The sequence below is a fragment of the Salvelinus alpinus genome, chromosome 14, assembly GCF_045679555.1.
Source record: "Salvelinus alpinus chromosome 14, SLU_Salpinus.1, whole genome shotgun sequence".
Classification (NCBI taxonomy): domain Eukaryota; kingdom Metazoa; phylum Chordata; class Actinopteri; order Salmoniformes; family Salmonidae; genus Salvelinus; species Salvelinus alpinus.
Window position 1 is genome coordinate 4,643,511 of NC_092099.1, and position 24,265 is coordinate 4,667,775.

Consider the following 24,265-nt stretch of genomic DNA (forward strand, 5'->3'; position numbering starts at 1 on the left):
CGGCTGGACAAAATGATCCACAACCACCCTGTATGACTCCAATCAGCAGCTGTGTTGATTGCAGACCTGGGTTCATAGGATTTACATTTTTGGGACTGTTCCATTGGTTTCATTTAGCTAGGTAAGCTTAATCAAGTGCAACTAAAGTATGGTAAAACAAAATACTGTTTGAACCCAGATGGGGTTGATTGTGACACTCTGCTTTTGACTGCTAATCAGAGTTGACATTTGAACATTGGGCCTGTGATAGTGGAAGATATGAGATAACAAACTACGGACTGCTTCGGGAGTGACTCAGACACAGCCAGACACAGAAGATGTTTTGAGGACAGAACACAGCACTAATACGAATAAGGAGCTTCTTTAATTTTCAGAAAAAGCCTCTGGCGATGCCATGACACTAACCTCAAAAAAAAAAAAACAGCAGTAGTTCGGTGGTTAGTTTTCAGCATCTAGGAACATTCGATATCATTTGAAAATAAGTATTCTCATAAATCCCTTGTGGTTGTGTTGCAGATTCTGCTCAGTCTTTTCGTGGCCGTCATCCTTGACAATCTAGAGTTGGATGAAGACTTGAAGAAACTCAAACAAGTAAGTTCTGGTTTTCCTTTTAGTTTATTGACCTGTTGTTCAGACTTTTCCCAGAGCAGCCTTCGATTTATTCGACTTGAAACATGGCCTGTGTCATTATATTTAATTGAATCTGGTATTTCAATATCAAACGTTTTCATGCCTACGAAGAAGTGACACTGGATTCTAGAGTCAAGCTGAATCTATACGGTTTGCCAGACAGAATCCATACAGAGTATTTCCAATTCATTTAGTATTGACACCTGCACATTCCTAATATTGTTAATCAATGGTGCTCAAGCCTTGATCCTTGAATCCTTAGTGTCCATCCGGAAACTAAAGCTGGTCTACAGTCCTCCCACTTTCAACATTCCCTACATATGGATTGCCTTTGACTTTATGACCTTTTGGAATGGCCCCTGTGTGGTTTAAGCTCCAGTAACCACCGTTGGTCAACGTAAGTGTGGGTTCTATTAAGTGTTGACCCACAAACAAGTTCCATTCATCTGGACTGACCACAGCACTGTACATAACCAGACCTGCTGGACACGGGCCAAAACAGAAGAGCAACAGACAAGAGTATTATTATCTTTCGTTTTTTACTTCACTTTTGCGGTTGTGATTTCCTGTCTGTCTCCTGTGTTTAGTATCACATGACATCACCACAAAGGATATAGTGGAGCGTGAACATACGCCAATGATGTGCATACACCTTTCGGTGTGTGCTCACTTTTTTTTTACCACGACATCACATGACATAATTGACATTCTCAGATTGGAGGGGAGTTCCCTTCTAGCTAAAATATCAATATGTCACATGGTACATCGCATCGTCATTGTTTCATTACTTTGATTGTTGTTGCATGATAATAATGACCACCATGCCAGGGTTCCACAGTGACTTATAGCATCTACGGTGGAATATACTGAGATGGAATAGCCTCAGATATTGTCAGAATACGGGCATGGTTACCAACTGATCTCTCATTTCTCACCTTTGTGTGGCTGTTGTGTTCCATCATGACTCGTTGTGCAATTAGCGTGAACAAGCAGTGCTGGTGACACACACACACACACATGCTGACAAACACACACAGGGGGACAGGGACACTCATCAGAGCTCGGTTGGTGAACTTTAACGAGGCGTCTCCAGCATCATGTGCAAATGCAGCGCTCCACCAGACGAGTATTCACGGAAAGGACTTTTCAACGTGGTTCGATTTAGCGACAAGAGCATTAGTGAGGTCGGGCACTGATGTTGGGCGATTAGGCCTGGCTTGCAGTCGGCGTTCCAATTCATCCCAAAGGTGTTCGATGGGGTTGAGGTAAGGGATCTGTGACGGCCAGTAAATGTCTTGCACACCTATCTCGACATACCATTTCTATATGGACCTTGCTTTGTGCACGGGTGCATTGTCATGCTGAAACAGGAAAGGTACTTCCCCAAACTGTTACCACAAAGTTGGAAGCACCAAATCCTCTAGAATGTCATTGTACGCTGTAGCGTTAAGGTTTCCCTTCACTGGAACTAAGGGCCTAGCCCGATCCATGAAAAACAGCTGCAGCCATTATTCCTCCTCCTCCTCCGCCAAACCAGATGTGTCCGTCGGACTGCCAGATGGTGAAGCGTTATTCATCACTCCAAAGAACACGTTTCCACTGCTCCAGAGTCCAATGGCGGCGAGCTTTACACCACTCCAGCCGACGCTTGCCATTGCGCGTGGGGATCTTAGGCTTGTGTGCAGCTGCTTGGCCATGAAGCCCATTTCATGAAGGTCCTGACGAACAGTTCTTGTGCTGACGTTGCTTCCAGAGGCCATTTAGAACGCGGTAGTGAGTGTTGCAACCCAGGACAGACAATTTTTACGTGCTATGCACTCGGCGGTCCCGTTCTGTAAGCTTGTGTGGCCTACCACTTCGTGGCTGACCCGTTCTTGCTCCTAGACGATTCCACTTCACAATAACAGCACTTACTGTTGACCGGGGCAGCTCTTGCAGGGCAGATTTGATGGTGCTACGTTGAAAGTGACTGAGCTCTTCAGTAAGGCCATTCTACTGCCAATGTTTGTCTATTGCGATTGCATAGCTGTGTGCTCGATTTTGGACACTTGTCAGCAACGGATGTGGCTTAAATAGCCGAATCCACAAATTGTAAGGGGTGTCCTCATACTTTTGTGTATACAGTGCATTTGGAAAGTATTCAGACCCCTTCCCTTTTTCCACATATTGTTACGTTACAGCCTTATTCTAAAAGGGATTATATAAATTGTTTCCCTCATCAATCTAAACACAATACCCCAGAATGACAAAGCGAAAACAGGTTGTAATGTATTAAAAGCAAAAAACAGATATACCTTATTTACTTAAGTATTCACACCCTTTGCTATGAGACTCAAAATTGAGCTACGGTGCATCCTATTTCCATTGATAATCCTTGAGATGTTTCTACAACTTCAAATCAAATTTTATTTGTCACATACACATGGTTAGCATATGTTAATGCGAGTGTAGCGAAATGCTTGTGCTTCTAGTTCCGACAATGCAGTAGTAACCAACGAGTAATCTAACCTAACAATTCCACAACTACTACCTTATACACACAAGTGTAAAGGGATAAAGAATATGTACATACAGATATATGAATGAGTGATGGTACAGAACGGCATAGGCAAGATGCAGTAGATGGTATCGAGTACAGTATATACATATGAGATGAGTAATGTAGGGTATGTAAACATAAAAGTGGCATAGTTTAAAGTGGCTAGTGATACATGTATTACATAAAGATGGCAAGATGGAGTAGATGGTATAGAGTACAGTATATACTTTTCGTGTATTTGTGCATCTAACTTTCACACTCATCATTATTCACGATTCATTCATGATTATCCGTAACCATTGTAGCATCCACATTAATGTAAAAGTGTTTTAGAAACATGTACACACAGAAGTGAATTTGTCCGAATACTTTGGGTCCCCTAAAATGGAAAGACTATTAACAAAAAGTCCTGTAATTTCTAAACAGTTCACCTGATATGGATGAAAACCCTCACATTAAAGCTGACAGTCCGCACTTTAACCTCACAGAGCTAATATATCAAATCATTTGTTACTGTCCTAATACTTTTGTTGCTCACTGTATATTTCATGTATATGATCAGTGTTTTTGGTGGAGAGCAGCATTTGAATGGTTGAATGTGATGTAATGTGTATTCTTTTCCGCCGTGATGCTTTCACATCTCAACCAGAAATGTTTCGGATAGACTTTTGGGTATTCCCTTCAACCAATGTCAATCAAATGATCGATCGATCGATCAAACCAACTATGATTTAAGTGTATATTTTTTTTGTTAGAACTGAATACCTTTTTTTAACTGAAAAGCCAGTCAAAACTGACAAGCCATATATCAATGATACTTTCCTGGGGAACCTTGACACACAGAGCTCATGCATGCATGATCTTCCCTGGGACATTGTTAATCCTTTCCTTTTCACAGTCTGCCGCGCCCGTAGACAATTGCCATGCTCAAATTAATTGGAAATAATGGAAAAACAAATTGAAGGTGAATAATCTATTCAAAATGTGTATTCATGCAAATCTTTGAACTCAGTATAGGTATTACAGTTTTTGGATCCAAACTGCCTCTGCAGATATTGGAAAGTGGCAATCACAGGCAGCTTTTGATCTAAACAGAAGGTCGAAACAGTGATGGAAAATCTTGTAGTTCACAGTTCACATTGTTCATAATGTCATATTGTCATTGGCGTTTCCCTGTGTGTGTGTGTGTGTGTGTGTGTGTGTGTGTGTGTGTGTGTGTGTGTGTGTGTGTGTGTGTGTGTGTGTGTGTGTGTGTGTGTGTGTGTGTTTGTGCATTTCCCTGTGTGTGTTTGTGCATTTCCCTGTGTGTGTGTGCATTTCCCTGTGTGTGTGTGCATTTCCCAGTGTGTGTGTGCATTTCCCTGTGTGTGTGTGTGCATTTCCCAGTGTGCGTGTGTGCATTTCCCAGTGTGTGTGTGTGCATTTCCCAGTGTGTGTGTGCATTTCCCAGTGTGTGTGTGTGTGTGTGCATTTCCTAGTGTGCGTGTGTGCGTTTCCCAGTGTGTGTGTGTGCATTTCCCAGTGTGTGTGTGTGCATTTCCCAGTGTGTGTGTGTGTGTGTTTCTCAGAAATGTTAACAGCAAAACCATTCAAACATGCCAATTACCTCTGCTGGAGGCGATTGTATTTCAATTCCATCTATAAAAGCTGCGTGTGTACGACATACGTGTGTACAGTTGGTTGTGTGAGCGTGGAAATGTATAATTTGTTCATGTGGTACTGAGTTCATGTTAACAACGGTAGATTGAGAACAAAATTAAATTGACATTTCCATCCAAGAGCCTTGATACATTGCTCAGTAAGGACTCATGTATATGTCTCTCTTTGAAATATACCTGTCCTTTGCTATCTCTTTATGATTTGATGTAGTTGGAAACATAGTGAGTTAAGACATGATACTTAAATGATTCAAGCAAGTCCTGATACGCAAATTATTTAAGCGAGTCATGATACACTATATATACACAAGTACGTGGACACACCTTCAAATTATTAGATTAGTCTATTTCATCCCGTTGCTGACAGTATAAAACCGAGCACACAGCCATGCAAACTACATAACCAAACATTGGCAGTAGAATGGCCTTACTGAAGAGCTGTGACTTTCAACGTGGCACCGTCATAGGATGCCACCTTTCTAACAAGTCAGGTTGTCAAGACATCTTCCCTGCTAGAGCTGCGCCAGTCCACTGTACGTGCTGTTATTATCAAGTGGAAATGTCTATGAGCAACAACGGCTCAGCTGTGAAGCGGTAGGTCACAGAGCGGGACTGCCGAGTTCTAAAGCAGGTGCACACAAGCCTAAGATTACCGTCACGCGTCTGCTGGAGTGGTGTAACGCTCGCTGCTACGCAAATGCATAGTGCCAACTGTAAAGTTTGGTTGAGGAGGAATAATGGTCTGGTGCTGTTTTTCATGGTTCGGGCTAGGCCACTTAGTTCCAATGAAGAGAAACACGACAGCATACAATGACATTCCAGACGATTCTGTGCTTCCAACTTTGTGGTAACAGTTTGGGGAAGGTCCTTTCCTGTTTCAGCATGACAACGCACCCGTGCATAAAGCGAGGTCCATACAGAAATGGTTTGTTCGAGATCAGTGTGGAAGAACTTGACTAACCTGCACAGAGCCTTGACCTCATCCCCATCGAGAACCTTTGGGATGAATTGGAACGCTGACTGTGGGCCTGACCGACCTCACTAATGCTCTTGTGGCTTAATGGGAAGAAAGCTCCTGCAGCGACGTTCCAACATCTAGTTGAAAGCCTTCCCAGAAGAGTGGAGGCTGTTACGCAGCAAAGGGACCAGGAAAGGGACCAACTCCATTTTAATGCCCATGATTTTGGAATGAGATGTTCGACGATCAGGTGGCCACATACTTTTGTCCATGTCGTGTATCTTCCTTTACCAAACTGCATATTTTAGAGTGGCCTTTTATTGTCCCCAGCATAAGGTGGACATGTCTAATGATCATGCTGTTTAATCAGCTTATTGATATGCCACACATGTGGTGGATGGATTATCTTGGCAAAGGACAAATGATCACCAACAGGGCTGTAAACAAATTTGTGCACAACATTTGAGAGAGAAAAGCTTTTTGTGCGTATGGAACATTTCTGGGATATTTTATTTCAACTCATGAAACATGGGACCAACACTTTACATGTTGCGGTTATAATTTTGTTCAGTTAAAAAAAAATATATGTAATTATTATTTTACCCCTTTTTCTCCCCAATTCTGTTGTATCCAATTGGTAGTTACAGTCCTCTCTAGAGGTCGACCGATTATGATTTTTCAACGCCGATCCCGATTATTGGAGGACCAAAAAAGCCATATATATATACAGTTGAAGTCGGAAGTTTACATGCACCTTAGCCAAATACATTTAAACTCAGTTTTTCACAATTCCTGACATTTAATCCAAGTAAAAAAAAAACTGTTTTAGGTCAGTTAGGGTCACCACTTTATTTTAAGAATGTGAAATGTCAGAATAATAGTAGAGAGAAGGATTTATTTCAGCTTTTATTTCTTTCATCACATTCCCAGTGGGTCAGAAGTTTACATACACTCAATTGGTATTTGGTAGCGTTGCCTTTAAATTGTTGAACTTGGGTCAAATGTTTCGGGTGGCCTTCCACAAGTTTCCCACAATAAGTTGGGTGAATTTTTGTTTCATCAGACCAGAGGACATTTCTCCAAAAAGTACGATCTTTGGCCCCATGTGCAGTTGCAAACCGTAGTCTGGCTTTTTTATGGCGGTTTTGGAACAGTGGCTTCTTCCTTGCTGAGCGGCCTTTCAGGTTATGTCGATATAGGACTGGTTTTACTGTGGATATAGATACTTTTGTACCTGTTTCCTCCAGCATCTTCACAAGGTCCTTTGCTGTTGTTCTGGGAGTGATTGGCACTTTTTGCACCAAAGTACGTTCATCTCTAGGAGACAGAACGTGGCTCCTTCCTGAGTGGTATGATGGCTGCGTGGTCCCATGGTGTTTATACTTGCGTACTATTGTTTGTACAGATGAACGTGGTACCTTCAGGCGTTTTGGAAATTGCTCACAAGGATGAACCAGACTTGTGTAGGTCTACAATTTTTTTATGAGGTCTTGGCTGATTTCTTTTGATTTTCCCATGATGTCAAGCAAAGAGGCACTGAGTTTGAAGGTAGGCCTTGAAATACATCCACATGTACACCTCCAATTGACTCAAATTATGTCAATTAGCTTCTAAAGTCATGACGTTATTTTCTGGAATTTTCCAAGCTGTTTAAAGGCACAGTCAACTTAGTGTATGTAAACTTCTGACCTACTGGAATTGTGATACAGTGAATGAAGTGAAATAATCTGCATGTAAACAATTGTTGGAAAAATTACTTGTGTCATGCACAAAGTAGATGTCCTAACCAACTTTCCAAAACTATAGTTTGTTAACAAGAAATGTGTGGAGTAGTTTAAAAACGAGTTTTAATGTCTCCAACCTAAGTGTATATAAACTTCCGACTTCAACTGATATATTCGTAATAATGACAATTACAACAATACTTAATGAACACTTTTATTTTAACTTAATATAATACATAAATAAAATAACTTTAGTTAAAAAATAAATAATGAAACATGTTCAATTTGGTTTAAATAATGCAAAAACACAGTGTTGGAGAAGAAAGTAAAAGTGCCATGTAAAAAAGCTAACGTTTAAGTTCCTTGCTCAGAACATGAGAACATATGAAAGTTGGTGGTTCCTTTCAAGATGAGTCTTCAATATTCCCAGTTAAGAAGTTCTTATAGGCACTTTAGTATTGCCAGCCTAATCTCGGGAGTTGATAGGCTTGAAGTCATGAACAGCGCTGTGCTTCAAGCATTGCGAAGAGCTGCTGGCAAACGCAGGAAAGTGCTTGTTTGAATGAATGCTTACGAGCCTGCTGCTGCCTACCACCGCTCAGACTGCTCTATCAAATCATAGACTTAGTTATAATATAATAAACACACAGAAATACGAGCCTTAGGTCATTAATATGGTCAAATCCGTAAACTTTATTTTCGAAAACACAACGTTCTATTCGTTCAGTGAAATACGGAACCATTCCGTATTATATCGAACGGGTTGCAACCCATCAATCATTCGATGATGAATTAACAGGCACCGCATTGATTAAATGCAACGCAGGACAAGCTAGTTAAACTAGTAATATCATCAACCATGTGTAGTTAACAACTTCTTGTCAATAGGGAGCGCTGTTTTCACTTTGGAAAAAATCGTGCCCAAATTAAACTGCCTCGTACTCTATTCTAGATCGTACAATATGCATATTATTATTACTATTGGATAGAAAACGCTCTCAAGTTTCTAAAACGGTTTGAATTATATCTGTGAGTAAAACAGAACTCATTTTGCAGCAAACTTCCATACAGGAAGTGAAAAATCTGAAAACGATGCTCTGTTCCAGGGCCTGCCTATTCAATTGCCTAATATTTATCGATATGCATGCACTTCATACGCCTTCCACTAGATGTCAACAGGCAGTGGAAGGTGGAATGGGGTGTCTAGCTTGATCTGAGGTCGAACAAGAGCCTTTGGAGTGGGAGGTCAGGAATTTCCTTTGTCTACCAAGGCGCGAGGCGGAGCTCGACATTGGCTTCTGAAAAGCGTTCGGTATACACGGCTAATATCTCCGGCTCTGTTTTTATTTGATACATATTAGAAAAACATCATAAAGTAGGTTTTTTCAACCGAGTTTCATCAGTTTATTCAACGTTTATTGGGACTTTTGGAGTTTTCCATTCTTTGCGTCGAGAGAAACTGGGAACGTCATCAACATTGGCTAGCATTGTGGCACGAATTCGACAGGAGAAAAGGACATTCTAAAACCAAACAACGATTTATCCTCGACCTAGGACTCCTTGTACAAGATTCTGATGGAAGCTCAACAAAAGTAAGAACAATTTATGATGTTATTTCGTATTTCTGTGGAAAATGTTATTCCTATTCTCTGCCGTTTTGGCGGGCGCTGTCTTGCAATAACGCAAGCTGTTTGTTATGGGAAAGTTATTTAAAAAAATCTAACACGGCGGTTGCATTAAGAACCAGTGTATCTTTCATTTGCCATACAACAATTATTTTTATGTAAAATTTATGATGAGTTCTTTGGTCAGATTAGGTGAGTGTCCAAAATAGCTCCGTACATTCTGGTGAATCGATGCTACATATTCACAATGTATAACCACGGTTTGCAGCTCTAAATATGCACATTTTCGAACAAAACATAAGTGTATTGTATAACCTGATGTTATAAGACTGTCATCTGATGAAGTTGGTCAAGGTTAGTGATTCATTTTACATCTTTTGCTGGTTTTTGCGAATGCTATCTATGCGGTGAATAAATGCGTTTGTGTGTTTGGCTATTGTGGTAAGCTAATATAATGCTATATTGTGTTTTCGCTGTAAAACACTTAAAAAATCTGAAATATTGGCTGGATTCACAAGATGTTTATCTTTCATTTGCTGTACACCATGTATTTTTCATAAATGTTTTATGATGAGTATTTAGGTATTTCACGTTGCTCTCTGTAATTATTCTGGCTGCTTTGGTGATATTTTTGATGGTAGCTGCAAGGTAAAACTATGATTTATACCTCAAATATGTACATTTTTGAACAAAACATAAATTTATTGTATAACATGTTATAAGACTGTCATCTGATGAAGTTGTTTCTTGGTTAGTGACTAATTATATCTCTATTTGGTCGGTTTTGTGATAGCTACCTATGCGGTACAAACATGGTGAAAATATGCGGTTGAGTCTTTGGCTATTGTGGTTAGCTAATAGAAATACATATTGTGTTTTCGCTGTAAAACATTTAAAAAATCGGAAATGATGGCTGGATTCACAAGATGTTTATCTTTCATTTGCTGTATTGGACTTGTGATTTCATGATATTTATATGCTATTATTTACTTGTGTTGCGCTATGCTAGGCTATGCTAGTCAGCTTTTACTGATGAGGATGCTCTCGGATCCGGGATGGGTGTTAAGTAGAGGTTAACTAGTGATTATGTTATGATTGATTGTTTTTTTATAAGATAAGTTTAATGCTAGCTAGAAACTTACCTTGGCTCCTTGCTGCACTCGCGTAACAGGTGGTCAGCCTGCCACGCAGTCTCCTCGTGGATCACAATGTAATCGGCCATAATCGGCGTCCAAAAATGCCGATTACCGATTGTTATGAAAACTTGAAATCCGCCCTAATTAATCGGCCATGTCGATTAGTCGGTCGACCTCTAGTCCTTTCCCATCGTTGCAAGTCGCGGCCTGCTGCGACAGAGCCTGGACTCGAACCAGGTTCTCTAGTGGCACAGCTAGCACTGCGATACGGTGCCTTAGACCACTTCTCCACTCGGGAGACCACTTCGCCATTTTGTTCAGTTTAAATAAAAAGGATGTACGATAGGCCTACATATATATATATATTTTTTGCTAAATGTATTCTTCTTACATGTACTACTAAAGTTAAAAAGCATTGGATTGGTGTAAACATGGGTGAGAGAGAGTTTCGTTCCACCATATTTTTGGGACTAGTCTCGGAGTTATTCCTTTTCAATACAAGTCACATTGAGATTGACTATCATTTATATTTAACCTAACCTAACCTATGACCTGACCCGCCACCGTATGTATTACTGCCCCAGCACCAAGAAGTGACATCCCAAAAAAAACTATACAACACGAATGTGACCGGCTTGATTCAGTCTTATGTAGCAACATTTTAAACGGTGTTTTTAACGTTGGATAAAAGTAAAGAGTCGGAGCTAGAAAATGGTATGTCATACACTACAGGTGGGGAACTATGGGAATGTAATTCTGCTTTGAAAGTTGATAAACTTAAAACCTAACTTTTGAGAATATGGACCTTGAATGTTTTGGTTAACCTACTGGAGAGCTCTTCTTTGCCTACACCCATTCAGCATTGTTTACATCCTCTTAAGCCTTAGCCCCACCCATCTCTTTAAGGATTCACATGTGAGGCCATGTACTATCAAATAAAGATTTCAAGACTAAAGGCTATTGGCCGTAGTCACAGTGACATCATGAACATTCTATTGTCGTCCGACATCAAACTTGTGGTTATGAAAAAGTATAAACACAAAAACTACAGGCTGCATGACATCAAATAACTAGTGTATTTTAACACCATTAAACGCACTCATTTAAAAATGAATTTAGTATATGTCAATGCAGGAAACTAGGCAACTAAAAGCAAATTTCTAAACAATGTTTACTTTGTTTCTAGCGAGAGAGAAAAGAGTCAACCCAAGAATTAAACCCTGTGGCACCCCCATAGAGACTGCCAGAGGTCCGGACAACAGGCCCTCTGATTTGACACACTGTTTATTAACTTGGCCTTCGATGACCTCAGAAAGGCAGGGTAGAATAGATATAGGTCTGTAACAGTTTGGGTCTCTGCCTTTGAAGAGCGGGATGACCGCGGCAGCTTTCCAATCTTTGGGGATCTCAGACGATACGAGAGGTTGAACAGGCTAGTAATAGGGGTTGTAACAATTGCGGCGAATAATTTTAGAAAGAGAGGGTCCAGATTGTCTTTCCCAGCTGATTTGTAGGGGTCCAGCTATCTGGATTTGGGTGAAGGAGAAATGGGGGAAGCTTGGGCAAGTTGCTGTGGGGGGTGCAGGGCTGTTGACCGGGGTAGGGGTAGCCAGGTGGAAAGCATGGCCAGCAGTAGAAAAATGCTCTTCATCTAGCCGGGAGATGGGCCTAGCACGAGGCTAGTTCCCGGCTAACTGGTGCTTGCTTCGGGACAGAGACGTTAGCCAGGATTAGCCACTCGGATAGCAGCTAGCTAGCTGCGCTGATCCAGGTGAAAAGGTTCAGAGCTTGTGGTAGGAATCCGGAGAAATGGAGACTTGGTGGAGAAAAAGCAGTCCGGTATGCTCTGAATTGAATTGCACTGTGCAGACTGGCAGGAGTTGACCGGGCTAAGGTTAGCTGATGACCGCTAGCAGTGGCTAACTGACTACTAGCTAGTCAAGTTTTCTTGAAACAGTCAAAAATGGATCCAACCCTCCCACGCATGCTTTCTATTCTTAACACTAAAACTGAAACTATGTAAATAAGATAAAAACTCAAACTAAATAAAAACTAGCAAATCAGGTCATGAAATGAATTGAATCTAAACTTGATTTCAAATAGAAATCCCAAAACGAATAGAAATACAAAGAAATTTGCATTGGCTCGCCGGTGATGTCTAACTGGCCCGTTTTAGGTATACATTTTTTTAAGTGGTTTCTCTTGCCCCAAAAACTTATTTTGAGAGCAGGTTGAATAGAAAATAAATATTTTAACTGCTAGCCAAGGAATGAGGTTCTGAGGATGGAGAAATAGCTGTGAGTCATACAGAGACTGACGAAACTGGGGTGAGATCCCAAAAGCTCTATATCTTACATGATATTCTGTTTCTCTCAATGACAGACCCAGGCCAGTCGTCGAACAGCAAAGCTCTTCATTTGACACTTTTTGTTCATTCACACACAAAAGATTGACAATAGCTGCTCTCTCGTTGCTTCTCTTTTGTCGAGAGAAATATAGTGCCACTTTATCGACAAAGATTTTGGGGAAACGTCCATGGAAAACTGCAGGGCCAATGCTATCCTTCAAATGCATAAAAATAAAGTTCTACACTCTACATATGTTTCCAACAATTGATTGGGAAAACCCTAACCAATGTTTCGGCAATGCAGTGTGTTCGTTAGTCCGCGCTTTGTTAGCCGGCACCTCTACAAAACGTTCTGGGTGTGTGTCACCTCAATCTTTTAACTATCCTTCAAATACAGGGCAGAGAAGGGACTTCTTGGTCTGGTCAAATGCCTAGAAAGGGTGAGCTATTATGCTTGATGTAATGACGTTCCCTAAGGATTGGCTTATACCACGCACTTCTTCTTGCCATCAACCTACCAGAAATCAGTCAGACACAAGGAAACATTGAGCTAGGCTATTACATAGATACTATTATGGCTATCACATGCTAAATTGACTAATCTGCACATTTGCACTACCATCCTTTCTTACCATCCTTCCTTATCATCCACTTCTGATTGGATACCAGGTGTGTGCAGAGAAAAAATGCAATATGACTTTATGATGTGTTGTTTATGCGATAATGACATCATCAATAAACCACATCGGCTGAAGCATCTGTCATTGTTAGCTGACTACACCACTGGTTTTTATGGGAATGACGTGCATCTGTCAATGCTGACTGCCCATTTGTCTTTATTTGGGATTTCTTCTCAGAAAGCGAGGGATGAAAATGACAGGAAGGTGTGTGGATTAGTTCACAGTGATAGAGCAGATTATTTTTAAACTTTTTTGTTGTCTTTTCTTTTCCTTTCTTTACCTTGCCTGAGACCTGAAGACATGTAGGTTTTAAGATACCTGAAGTAGATAACATGTCTGTCACTTTAGAGAGTGAAAGAGAGAGGAGAGGGAATGAGAGAATGAGAAGATGGAGAGAGAGAGAAGGAGAGGGAGGGAGAGAGAGAGGAGGAGAGGGGGAGAATGGACTGTTGCTGGGTGGAACAATTCTCTTCATATTCATTGACTGACAATGTGGATTTAATTTGTCGTCTGCATTCAAGACATCTCAGACACACACACACTGCGGGATCATAAGCAATTAGTGAAGACAGGGTAAACGGAGGTGCAGCTAATGAACACCCAGCCTTTTCTTCCATGCAGATTAGCCTGAGATAACAGGAAGTATTTAATGAGACACGCACTCACACACATCCGTCCACTCTCAGCTCATCAGTACTGATTGGGATAATGCATTTATTGCGTGAAATGAAGTTAGGGGATTTTTTTTTAAATGTAGACAGCCAGATGGAAAGAGAGAGTAAACAGAGTTGAGTAAACATGATAGGAGGAAGCAGGAAGGACAGAGGAGACACCCCCTCAAAGACATCAGAAATAGCCTTTCCAGGTGCTACTGCTCTCAGTGGAGATAACTGTATTTATTAAGATGGCATTAATATGGGAAAACACAAAATGAATCTGCTTGCTGGTATATACCAGGGTTACTGAACGAAAGTCGCTGCAAGTCGCTCAGGACAACAGAGCGACTATTGTCTGTTAAATTACCCTAAAATGTCAAATGTATTTTTTTGTTTTTCGTGATTAGAATTTTTTTCCAATGTTTTCTATTAATTTAATTTCTGTTACCTTCATGGAAATCCCAAATGAATTCCCCTCAATGCTGGTATCTGCTCTCCAAAGTGTTTATTAATGAGACAGACAGGGTTACGACCCTAGCTCGGTCGTCATCGGGATGGGTTTATCCAGCACCAGGAATATTAATTATTAAAATAACCTTCCAGTGAAAATCTATCTTTTAAAAGTTCATATTATCTTCACTAGGGATGCACGATATATCGGTGAACATATCGGAATCGACCGATATTAGCTAAAAATGCCAACACCGGTATTGGCCGATGTCTAGATTAACGCCAATGTTAAAAAACGATTTCAAAGCTCCTGTGCATACCTATATAACTTAGGTACATGACATATTAACGCCACGTAAAATGTTGCAACACGTGCAACATAGCATTCCTAACCTAGCCCATACCACGTTGGTAATAAAGCATCATTTGTTTGACCGCAACTTACAACCAGCCTGAAAACAATGACAAGTAGAAACTGCAGTAATTTTCATTATTCTTAGCAATGATTTAGGAATCCTTGTGAGTGAGTATTTGGTAGGTTGCCACTTGTTGTTCGCCTATTGAAATTGAACTTCAGTTCATGAAAATAAATAGCTAGCCAATTACTTAACCCTGTTGCCCAAAGCTAACATTATAAGCAGCCAGCTAGCTTCATCTGGCTAGTGAGGCTCCAACGGACCAGGTTGTGTTGTGAAGCTAGATTAGGCACGATAGTGAAATTTGTGGTTTGCTTTCAAAATAAAAGTATGACATTGCCAGTGATGCAAATTAATACAAATAGTAGGATTATGACATACTTTTATTTTGAAGGCTAACCCCAAAGTCCACTATTGTGGCTACATTCACATCGATGGGTCCGACCACCATTAACCATTAAATTAGGGTAATTTTAGATGATGACACCAAGCTATATAGTTAGCTAGCTAACTATAGCTACTGAAACAGATTATGTTGTGTTATTTAACACGTCAAATAGACCCAAACAGCATTATATGGAATCCTGGTAGAGAATGAAACGACTGAACAACGAAACAGGACAGCAAGTAAGTGAAAGAAATAGGTTTTGATTATGTTTTACTGGTAAAGGGAATATACGTAAATGCCAACAAAATAACTTTTTGGTCAGTGTGGTGTGTGTGTGTAGCATTTCTTTAACTAGGCATGTCAGTTAAGAACAAATTCTTATTTACAATGACGGCCCGGATGACGCTGGGCCAATTGTGCGCCGCCCTATGGGACTCCCAATTACGGCCGATGTGATACAGCCTGGATTCGAACCAGGGACTGTAGTGACAGCTCTTGCACTGAGATGCAGTGCCTTAGACTGCTGCGTCCATGTGTGTGTGTTAACTATTTAACTGTACCAGAATGCTTAAAAGGCCGCAAAAATTTTAAATATTGGTTATTGGTATCCGTATCGTTTTTTTTGTCAAGGAAAATATTGGATACCGGTATCGGCCAAAAATGTAATATCGGTGCATCACTAATCTTAATTTATACCCAAATTATGTTGTTGACTCGTCCTACAGTGCATTTGAAAAGTATTCAGACTCCTTGACTTTTTCCACATTTTGTTACGTTAGTCTTATTCTAAAATGTATTAAATCGTTTTTTCCCCTGATCAATGTACACACAATACCCCATAATGACAAAGCAAAAACAGATTTATAGAAATGTTGTACTTTTTTGAAGCACCTTTGGCAGCGATTACAGACTCAATTCTTCTTGTGTATGACGCAACAAGCTTGGCACAGCTGAATTTGGGAAGTCTTTCCCGTTCTTCTCTGCAGATCCTCTCAAGATCTGCCAGGTTGGATGGGGAACGTCACTGCACAGCTATTTTCAGGTCTCTCCAGAGATGTTCCATCGGGCTCTGGCTGGGCCAATCAAGGAAATTCAGAGACTTGTCCCGAAGCCATTCCTGCGTTGTCTTGGCTGTGTGCTTAGGGTTGTTGTCCTGTTGGAAGGTGAACCTTCTGAGTGCTCTGGAGCAGGTTTTCATCAAGGATCTCTCTGTTCTTTGCTCCATTTATCTTTCCCTTGATCCTGACTACTCTCTCAGTCCCTGCTGCTGAAAAACATCCCCACAGCATGATGCTGCCACCACTGTGCTTCACCGTAGGGATGGTGCCGGGTTTCCTCCAGACGTGACGCTTGGCATTCAGGCCAAAGCGTTCAATCTTTGTTTCATCAGACCAGAGAATCTTGTTCCTCATGGTCTGAGAGTCCTTGAGGTTCCTTTTGGCATTCTCCAAGCGGGCTGTCGTGTGCCTTTTACTGAAGAGTGGCTTCCGTCTGGCAACTCTACCATAATGGCCTGGTTGGTGGTGTGCTGCAGAGATGGTTGTCCTTCTGGAATGTTCTCCCATCTCCACAGAGGAACTCTAGAGCTCTTTCAGAGTGACCATTGGGTTCTTGGTCACCTCCCTGACCAAGGCTCTTCTTCCCCGATTGCACAGCTTGGCCGGGCGGCCAGCTCTAGGAAGAGTCTTGGTGGTTCTAAACTTCTTCCATTTAAGAATGATGGAAGCCACTGTGTTCTTGGGGACCTTCAATGCTGCAGACATTTTTTGGTACCCTTCCCCAGTTTTGTGCCTTGACACAGGACCTCAGACTGCGGTAAAGGTTCACCTTACAACAGGGCAACAACGCTGAGCACATAGCCAAGACAACGCAGGAGTGGCTTCGGGACAAGTTTCTGAATGTCCTTGAGTGGCCCAGCCAGAGCCTGAAAATAGCTGTGCGGTTATGCTCCCCATCCAACCTGAGAGAGCTTGAGATGATCTGCAGCAAAGAATGGGAGAAACTCCCCAAATACAGGTGTCCCAAGATTTTAGCGTCATACCCAAGAAGACTTGAGTCTGTAAATGCGGCCAAAGATGCTTCGACAATGTACTGAGGAAAGGGTCTGAATACTTATGTAAATGTGATATTTCAGCTTTTTATTTGTTATATATTTTTTTTAATGTCTAAAACATTTTTTTGCTATATCCTTATGGGGTATCGTGTGTAGATTGATGAGTGGAAAAAACCTATTTAATCAATTTGAGAATAGGGCTGTAACGTAACAAAATGTGTTAAAAGTCAAAGGGTCTGAATACTTTCCGAATGAACAGGAGATCATATTTCATGGAACTCTGGAAACACTGGACAGTTAATTTAACAGATCCGTTAAGATTCCTTGCTCAGCAGATGGGGAGTTCTGAGGCCTTTAATATGAGGGTCCCACATGCTATTAGCGATCCCAAATCTTATTAGCAAACGTTATTATCATTATACGGTAATGTGGAGTGCACCACTGTTGGATTTTAAAGGCCCAGTGCAGTCATAAACTTGATTTCCTTGTTTTATATATATATATATATATATATATATATATATACAGTGGGGAGAACAAGTATTTGATACACTGACAATTTTGCAGGTTTTCCTACTTACAAAGCATGTAGAGGTCTGTAATTTTTATCATAGGTACACTTCAACTGTGAGAGAAGGAATCTAAAACAAAAATCCAGAAAATCACATTGTATGATTTTTAAGTAATTAATTTGCATTTTATTGCATGACATAAGTATTTGATACATCAGAAAAGCAGAACTGAATATTTGGTACAGAAACCTTAGTTTGCAATTACAGAGATCATACGTTTCCTGTAGTTCTTGACCAGGTTTGCACACACTGCAGCAGGGATTTTGGCCCACTCCTCCATACAGACCTTCTCCAGATCCTTCAGGTTTCGGGGCTGTCGCTGGCTAATACGGACTTTCGGCTCCCTCCAAAGATTTTCTATTGGGTTCAGGTCTGGAGACTGGCTAGGCCACTCCAGGACCTTGAGATGCTTCTTACGGAGCCACTCCTTAGTTGCCCTGGCTGTGTGTTTCGGGTCGTTGTCATGCTGGAAGACCCAGCCACGACCCATCTTCAATGCTCTTACTGAGGGAAGGAGGTTGTTGGTCAAGATCTCGCGATACATGGCCCCATCCATCCTCCCTTCAATACGGTGCAGTCGTCCTGTCCCCTTTGCAGAAAAGCATCCCCAAAGAATGATGTTTCCACCTCCATGCTTCACGGTTGGGATGGTGTTCTTGGGGTTGTACTCATCCTTCTATTCCTCCAAACACGGCGAGTGGAGTTTAGAGCAAAAAGCTCTATTTTTGTCTCATCAGACCACATGACCTTCTCCCATTCCTCCTCTGGATCATCCAGATGGTCATTGGCAAACTTCAGACGGGCCTGGACATGCGCTGGCTTGAGCAGGGGGACCTTGCGTGCTCTGCAGGATTTTAATCCATGACGGCGTAGTGTGTTACTAATGGTTTTCTTTGAGACTGTGGTCCCAGCTCTCTTCAGGTCATTGACCAGGTCCTGCCGTGTAGTTCTGGGCTGATCCCTCACATTCCTCATGATCATTGATGCCCCACGAGGTGAGATCTTGCATGGAGCCCCAGACCGAGGGTGATTGACCGTCATCTTGAACTTCTTCCATTTTCTAATAATTGTGCCAACAGTTGTTGCCTTCTCACCAAGCTGCTTGGCTATTGTCCTGTAGCCCATCCCAGCCTTGTACAGGTCTACAATTTATCCCTGATGTCCTTACACAGCTCTCTGGTCTTGGCCATTGTGGAGAGGTTGGAGTCTGTTTGATTGAGTGTGTGGACAGGTGTCTTTTATACAGGTAACGAGTTCAAACAGGTGCAGTTAATACAGGTAATGAGTGGAGAACAGGAGGGCTTCTTAAAGAACAACTAACAGGTCTGTGAGAGCCGGAATTCTTACTGGTTGGTAGGTGATCAAATACTTATGTCATGCAATAAAATGCAAATTAATTACTTAAAAATCATACAATGTGATTTTCTGGATTTTTGTTTTAGATTCCGTCTCTCACAGTTGAAGTGTACCTATGATAAAAATGACAGACCTCTACATGCTTTGTAAGTAGGAAAACCTGCAAAATCGGCAGTGTATCAAATACTTGTTCTCCCCACTGTATATATAAGCTTATGGCCATGAGTCTTCATTCTGCGCAATTTATCAGTGAACCAAGGAGACGAGCGTTGGAATGTTACTTCACATGTTTTTTCAGGGGCAAGGATGTTCAGGGCATTACTTGGAGTGCTGTTATGCAGATTTATCATGTTATCGAGGGCCAGCTCACTGCAGTCAGAACCAAAGGTGGGCTTGATGTGTTCCTGGAAAAGGGATGGGTTATGTTTTCTTGAGTTGCGGAATTTAATGGTCCTCTTTGGGTGGTGGAGAGGAGTTGGAGTGGTCAGAGACAGTGCCTCATCCTTGCGGTCAGAGATGCCTAGATCGATGACATCCAAGTCAGAGACAGAGACATTGCCAGTGATAATGAGGTCCAATATGTGTCCACGGTTGTGGGTGGGAACATTTACATGTTGCACAAGGTTTAGACAGTCCAGCAAGTTAAGGAAGTCAGCAGCCATAGAGCACTTGAGTGAGTCAACATGGATGTTCAAGTGTCCCAAAATTACATACAGAGGTTATTAGTTAAGAAAACTCAGAGATTAAAGAGGTGCTTGGCCTGGTTGTATACCAATTCTGTGATCATTTGACTAATGGTTTTATGTTAAGATTTGTGAAATATTTTCAGCGTTATTTTCAAAAATGTTCAAATTATTTGTCTGCTTAATTTAAATGTAACATTAATTTGCATGAGACAAAGTCCACTTGTTCAATAGTTATCGCTCTAGTATCCGTCCCATGGTGCCGCTGGTTCCAATTACATTTATAGTGCCACCAAATGTTCTGTTGTAGCCATCTAATTAAAAAATATATATATTTACCAGAAATGATTTCATATGGAGATAAAAACAGCTGCATTGGACTTTTAATAATAATACATTATTGTAATGACTAACAAAAACACGTTTTTAAAATGTTGATAGGTATAGCGGCAGTAAGTACAGTACTATTGTCTGGCACACTGTCCTTTTTTTGTGTGACACCATGCCCAGATGGGATGCGCGTGCATGCCATCGTGCGCAAATTGATTTTGTTCCCCTACACCAAACGCGATCACGACACGCAGGTTGAAGTATATTAAAAAAACTCTGAACCAATTATATTAATTTGGGGACAGGTCGAAAAGCATTAAACATTTATTGCAATTTATCTAGCTAGCTTGCAGTTGCTAGTGTTGGTCAATTTCTTCAACAAATGATCGGGTCTATATAATTATCAAACATATAATAGTAATGGAAAGGAAACACAGACTCTTTGTTTAAGTAATAAAATGATCCTTTAGTAATACAATTGTAGGCAGAAGTTGGTACAGGGTTTTTAATAAATCTAACCATCCCCCTGACATCAGCAACCATCTTGTTAGCAATTCAAATCTCAGAAGTGGGTTTGACCGAAAACTTGACCTTTCATCACAAGGTCATTACAAGGTGAACGAGTCCAGGCATCTTCTGACAGGTGGCTGTTTTCCTCAGGCCTGCGGCAGCCTAGCGTTCTCAGAGAGCCAGTCATATTCTCAGAACCTCAGATAACCAGGTGGGGCCCAGACAGGAGGAGTATGAACGTAGGCGGTTTCCTCCTTCTGATAGTGTCTGAAGTGCACAACACTCGAAACAGGTGTTAACACACACACACAGAGGTCTCCTGAAGAGGAGAGGACCTTACAGTTTATCATAACACAATTGATTAACCCTTTAAAAGGTATGAGGCCTTGGTTTAACCCCTTCACTAGCTAATTTGTTCTATTTAGCTAGCTTGCTGTTGCTAGATAATCTGTCCTGGGATATAAATATAAATCATCTCTCCTCCTTCCAGGCTTTTACTTCTTTGGACTTCATATGGCGATTGGCATCTAACTTTCATATTATTACTACGACTGACCTCAGTTCATCTTTCAATCACCCGCGTGGTTATAACCAATGAGGAGGTGGCACGTGGGTATCTGCTTCTATAAACCAATGTGGAGATGGGAGAGGCAGGACTTGCACCGTGTTCAGCGTCACAAATAGAGCTGACTTCTATTTTAGCACTTGGCAACGCAGATGCTTGTTGGCGCGCGCGAGCAGTGTGGGTGCAATGATTGAAAAACATGTATGTGTACATTTATTTTGCAAAGCTCATGCACGCGACGTGAGCGGTGTGGTCATCATGTAAGTGGCCTTGAGTTCTATAGGCACTTTGTCTATTCTATGGCCTTAAGGAGACAGGTCTTCCATCTTCCTCCCCATCACATCTCCCTTTCTTTCCTGCTATCAATACGTGTGTGTGTGTGTGTACGCACGCCTGTGTCTATGTGTGTGATTTATACCCTTTCTTCATTAGCGCCGTCATGGATTGGTGCATTCTTCGACTGGAGAGACTGATGCTGGGGCGGCAGGTAGCATAGTGGTTAGAGCATTAGGCCAGTAACCGAAAGGTTGCTAGGATGAATCCCCAAGCTGACAAGGCAAAAATCTGTCGTTCTGCCCCTGAACAAGGCAGTTAATCCACTGTTCCTAGGCTGTCATTGTAAATAAGAATTTGTTCTTAACTGACTGGCCTAGTTAAATAGGCCTAACTTCTGAGGTAACAAAGCGGAGAGACTGATAGGAGAATTTTGATCTTTATAATGGCAGATATCAAATGGACGTAAGTTGGTTTATCCCTGAAGTGATATGCACCATAGGGAGCTGCTGAGGGGAGGACGGCTCATAATAATGTCTGGAATGGAGTGAATTGAATTGTATAAAACACATAAAAAATATGTTTGATACCATTCCATTGATTCTGTTCCAGCCATTATTATTTGTATTTGTATTTATTACGGATCCATATTAGTTCCTGCCAAGGCAGCAGCTACTCTTCCTGGGGTCCAGCAAAATTAAGGAAGTTTATACAATTAAAAACATGACCTTCAACAACACATTATGTGTGTGCCTTCAGGCCACTACTATCACATATCTAAAACACAATAAACATGTGTATGTGTGTGTATAGTGTGTATGTTATAATGTGTGTGTGTCTGATTTTACTGATAGCAAGAGTTACTTTATGGTGAATAGAGTTCCATGTAGTCATGGCTTTATGTAGTACTGTGCGCCTCCTATAGTCTGTTCTGGACTTGGGGACTGTGAAGATACCTCTGGTGGCATATCTTGTGGGGTATGCATGGGTGTCTGAGCTGTGTGCTAGTAGTTTAAGCAGACAGCTCGGTGCATACAACATGTCAATACTCCTCTATTTTGAGCCAGGAGAGACTGACATGCATATTATTAACGTTAGCTCTCCGTGTACATTTAAGGGCAGGCCTCTTTTGGGCTAATTGTAATTTTTTTTTGGCACCTGACCACACAACTGGATAGTAGTCCAGGTGTGACAAAATTAGGGCCTGTTAGGACCTCCCTTGTTGATAGTGATGTTAAGAAAGCAGAGTAACACTTTATTATGAACAGACCTCTCCCCATCTTAGCTAGAATTGCATAAATATGTTTTGACCATGACCGTTTTACAATCCAGGGTTACTCCAAGCCGGTTAGTCTTCTCAATTCGCTCAATTTCTACATTATTTATTACACATTTTTTTAGTTGAGGTTTAGGGTTTAGTGAATGATTTGGCCCAAATACAATGCATTTAGTTTGTGAAATATTTTTTCTTGACACCCATTCTGAAATTGACTGCAGCTGTTTAAGTGTTGCAGTGATTTCACTTGCTGTGGTAGCTGACGTGTATAGTTTTTAGTCATCAGCATACATAGACACACAGGCTTTACTCAGAGCCAGTGGCAGGTCATTGGTAAAGATTTTAAAAAGTAAGGGGCCAAGACAGCTGCCCTGGGGAATACCTGACTCTACCTGGATTATGTTGGAGAGGCTTCCATTAAAGAACACCCTTTGTGTTCTGTTAGACAGGTAACTCTCAATCCACAATATAGCAGGGGATGTAAAGCCATAACACATAAGTTTTTCTAGCAGCAGATTATGATTGATCATGCCAAAAGCTGCACTGAAATCTAACAAAACAGCTTCCACAATATTTGTATTATTAATTTCTCTCAGCCAATCATCAGTCAGTTGTTTAAGTGCCGTACATGTTGAATGCCCTTCCCTGTAAGCGTGCTGAAAATGTGTTGTTAATTTGTTTACTGTGAAATAGCATTGTTTCTGGTCAAACACATTTTGTTCCTACTATGGGTTGGTAACAGGCTGATTGGTCGGCTGTTTGAGCCAGTAAAGGGTGCTTTGCTATTCCTGGCTAGCGGAAATTACTTTTGCTTCCCTCCAGGCCTCCTTGGCGTTGGTAAGCCCGGACCGGATACACACACTTTCCTGTAGGCTTAGATTGAAGTGATGGTAAATATGAGTGGCAATATCATCCTTTATCATCCTCAGTAATTTTCCATCCAAGTTGTTAGAACCAGGTGACTTGTCTTTGTTGATAGACGACAATATTTTTTTCACCTCTTACAGACTCACTTTAAGGAATTCAAAATGAAAATGCTTGTCTTTCATAATTCGGTCAGTTATGCATGAATGTCTATAGGTTCAGATTTCGTTGATAGCTTGTTTGCTAATCTTGCCAATGAAAGCAGTTGACAATATCAGTGGGTTTTGTGATGAATGAGCCATCTGATTCAATGAATGATGGAGCCGAGTTCCGAGTTCACCTTGTTGCCCAAAATGAAATTTAATGTGCTCCCAAGCTTTTTACTATCATCTTAATACCATTTATCTTTGTTTCATAGTATAGTTTATTCTTCTTCTTGTTAAGTTTAGTGTCACGATTTCTCAATTTACAGTACGTTTGCCAATCGGCTGTGCAGCCAGACTTATTTGCCATTCCTTTTGCCTCATCCCTCTCAACCATACACATTTTTTGTTCCTCATCAATCCCTGGGGATTT

The 24,265-nt window shown here is 41.1% G+C and overlaps 1 protein-coding gene across 7 annotated transcripts in view; it reads left to right on the forward strand.

The window, feature by feature from the left end:
* The window catches only part of nalcn (sodium leak channel, non-selective), a 294,913-nt gene that overhangs the window by 183,302 nt on the left and 87,346 nt on the right, over positions 1-24,265 (forward strand). For all 7 annotated transcript variants that reach the window (XM_071341958.1, XM_071341956.1, XM_071341957.1 and 4 more), the window contains one exon: positions 517-591. In XM_071341958.1, coding sequence (XP_071198059.1) covers positions 517-591 — 75 coding nt within the window. The remainder of the gene's footprint in view (positions 1-516; positions 592-24,265) is intronic.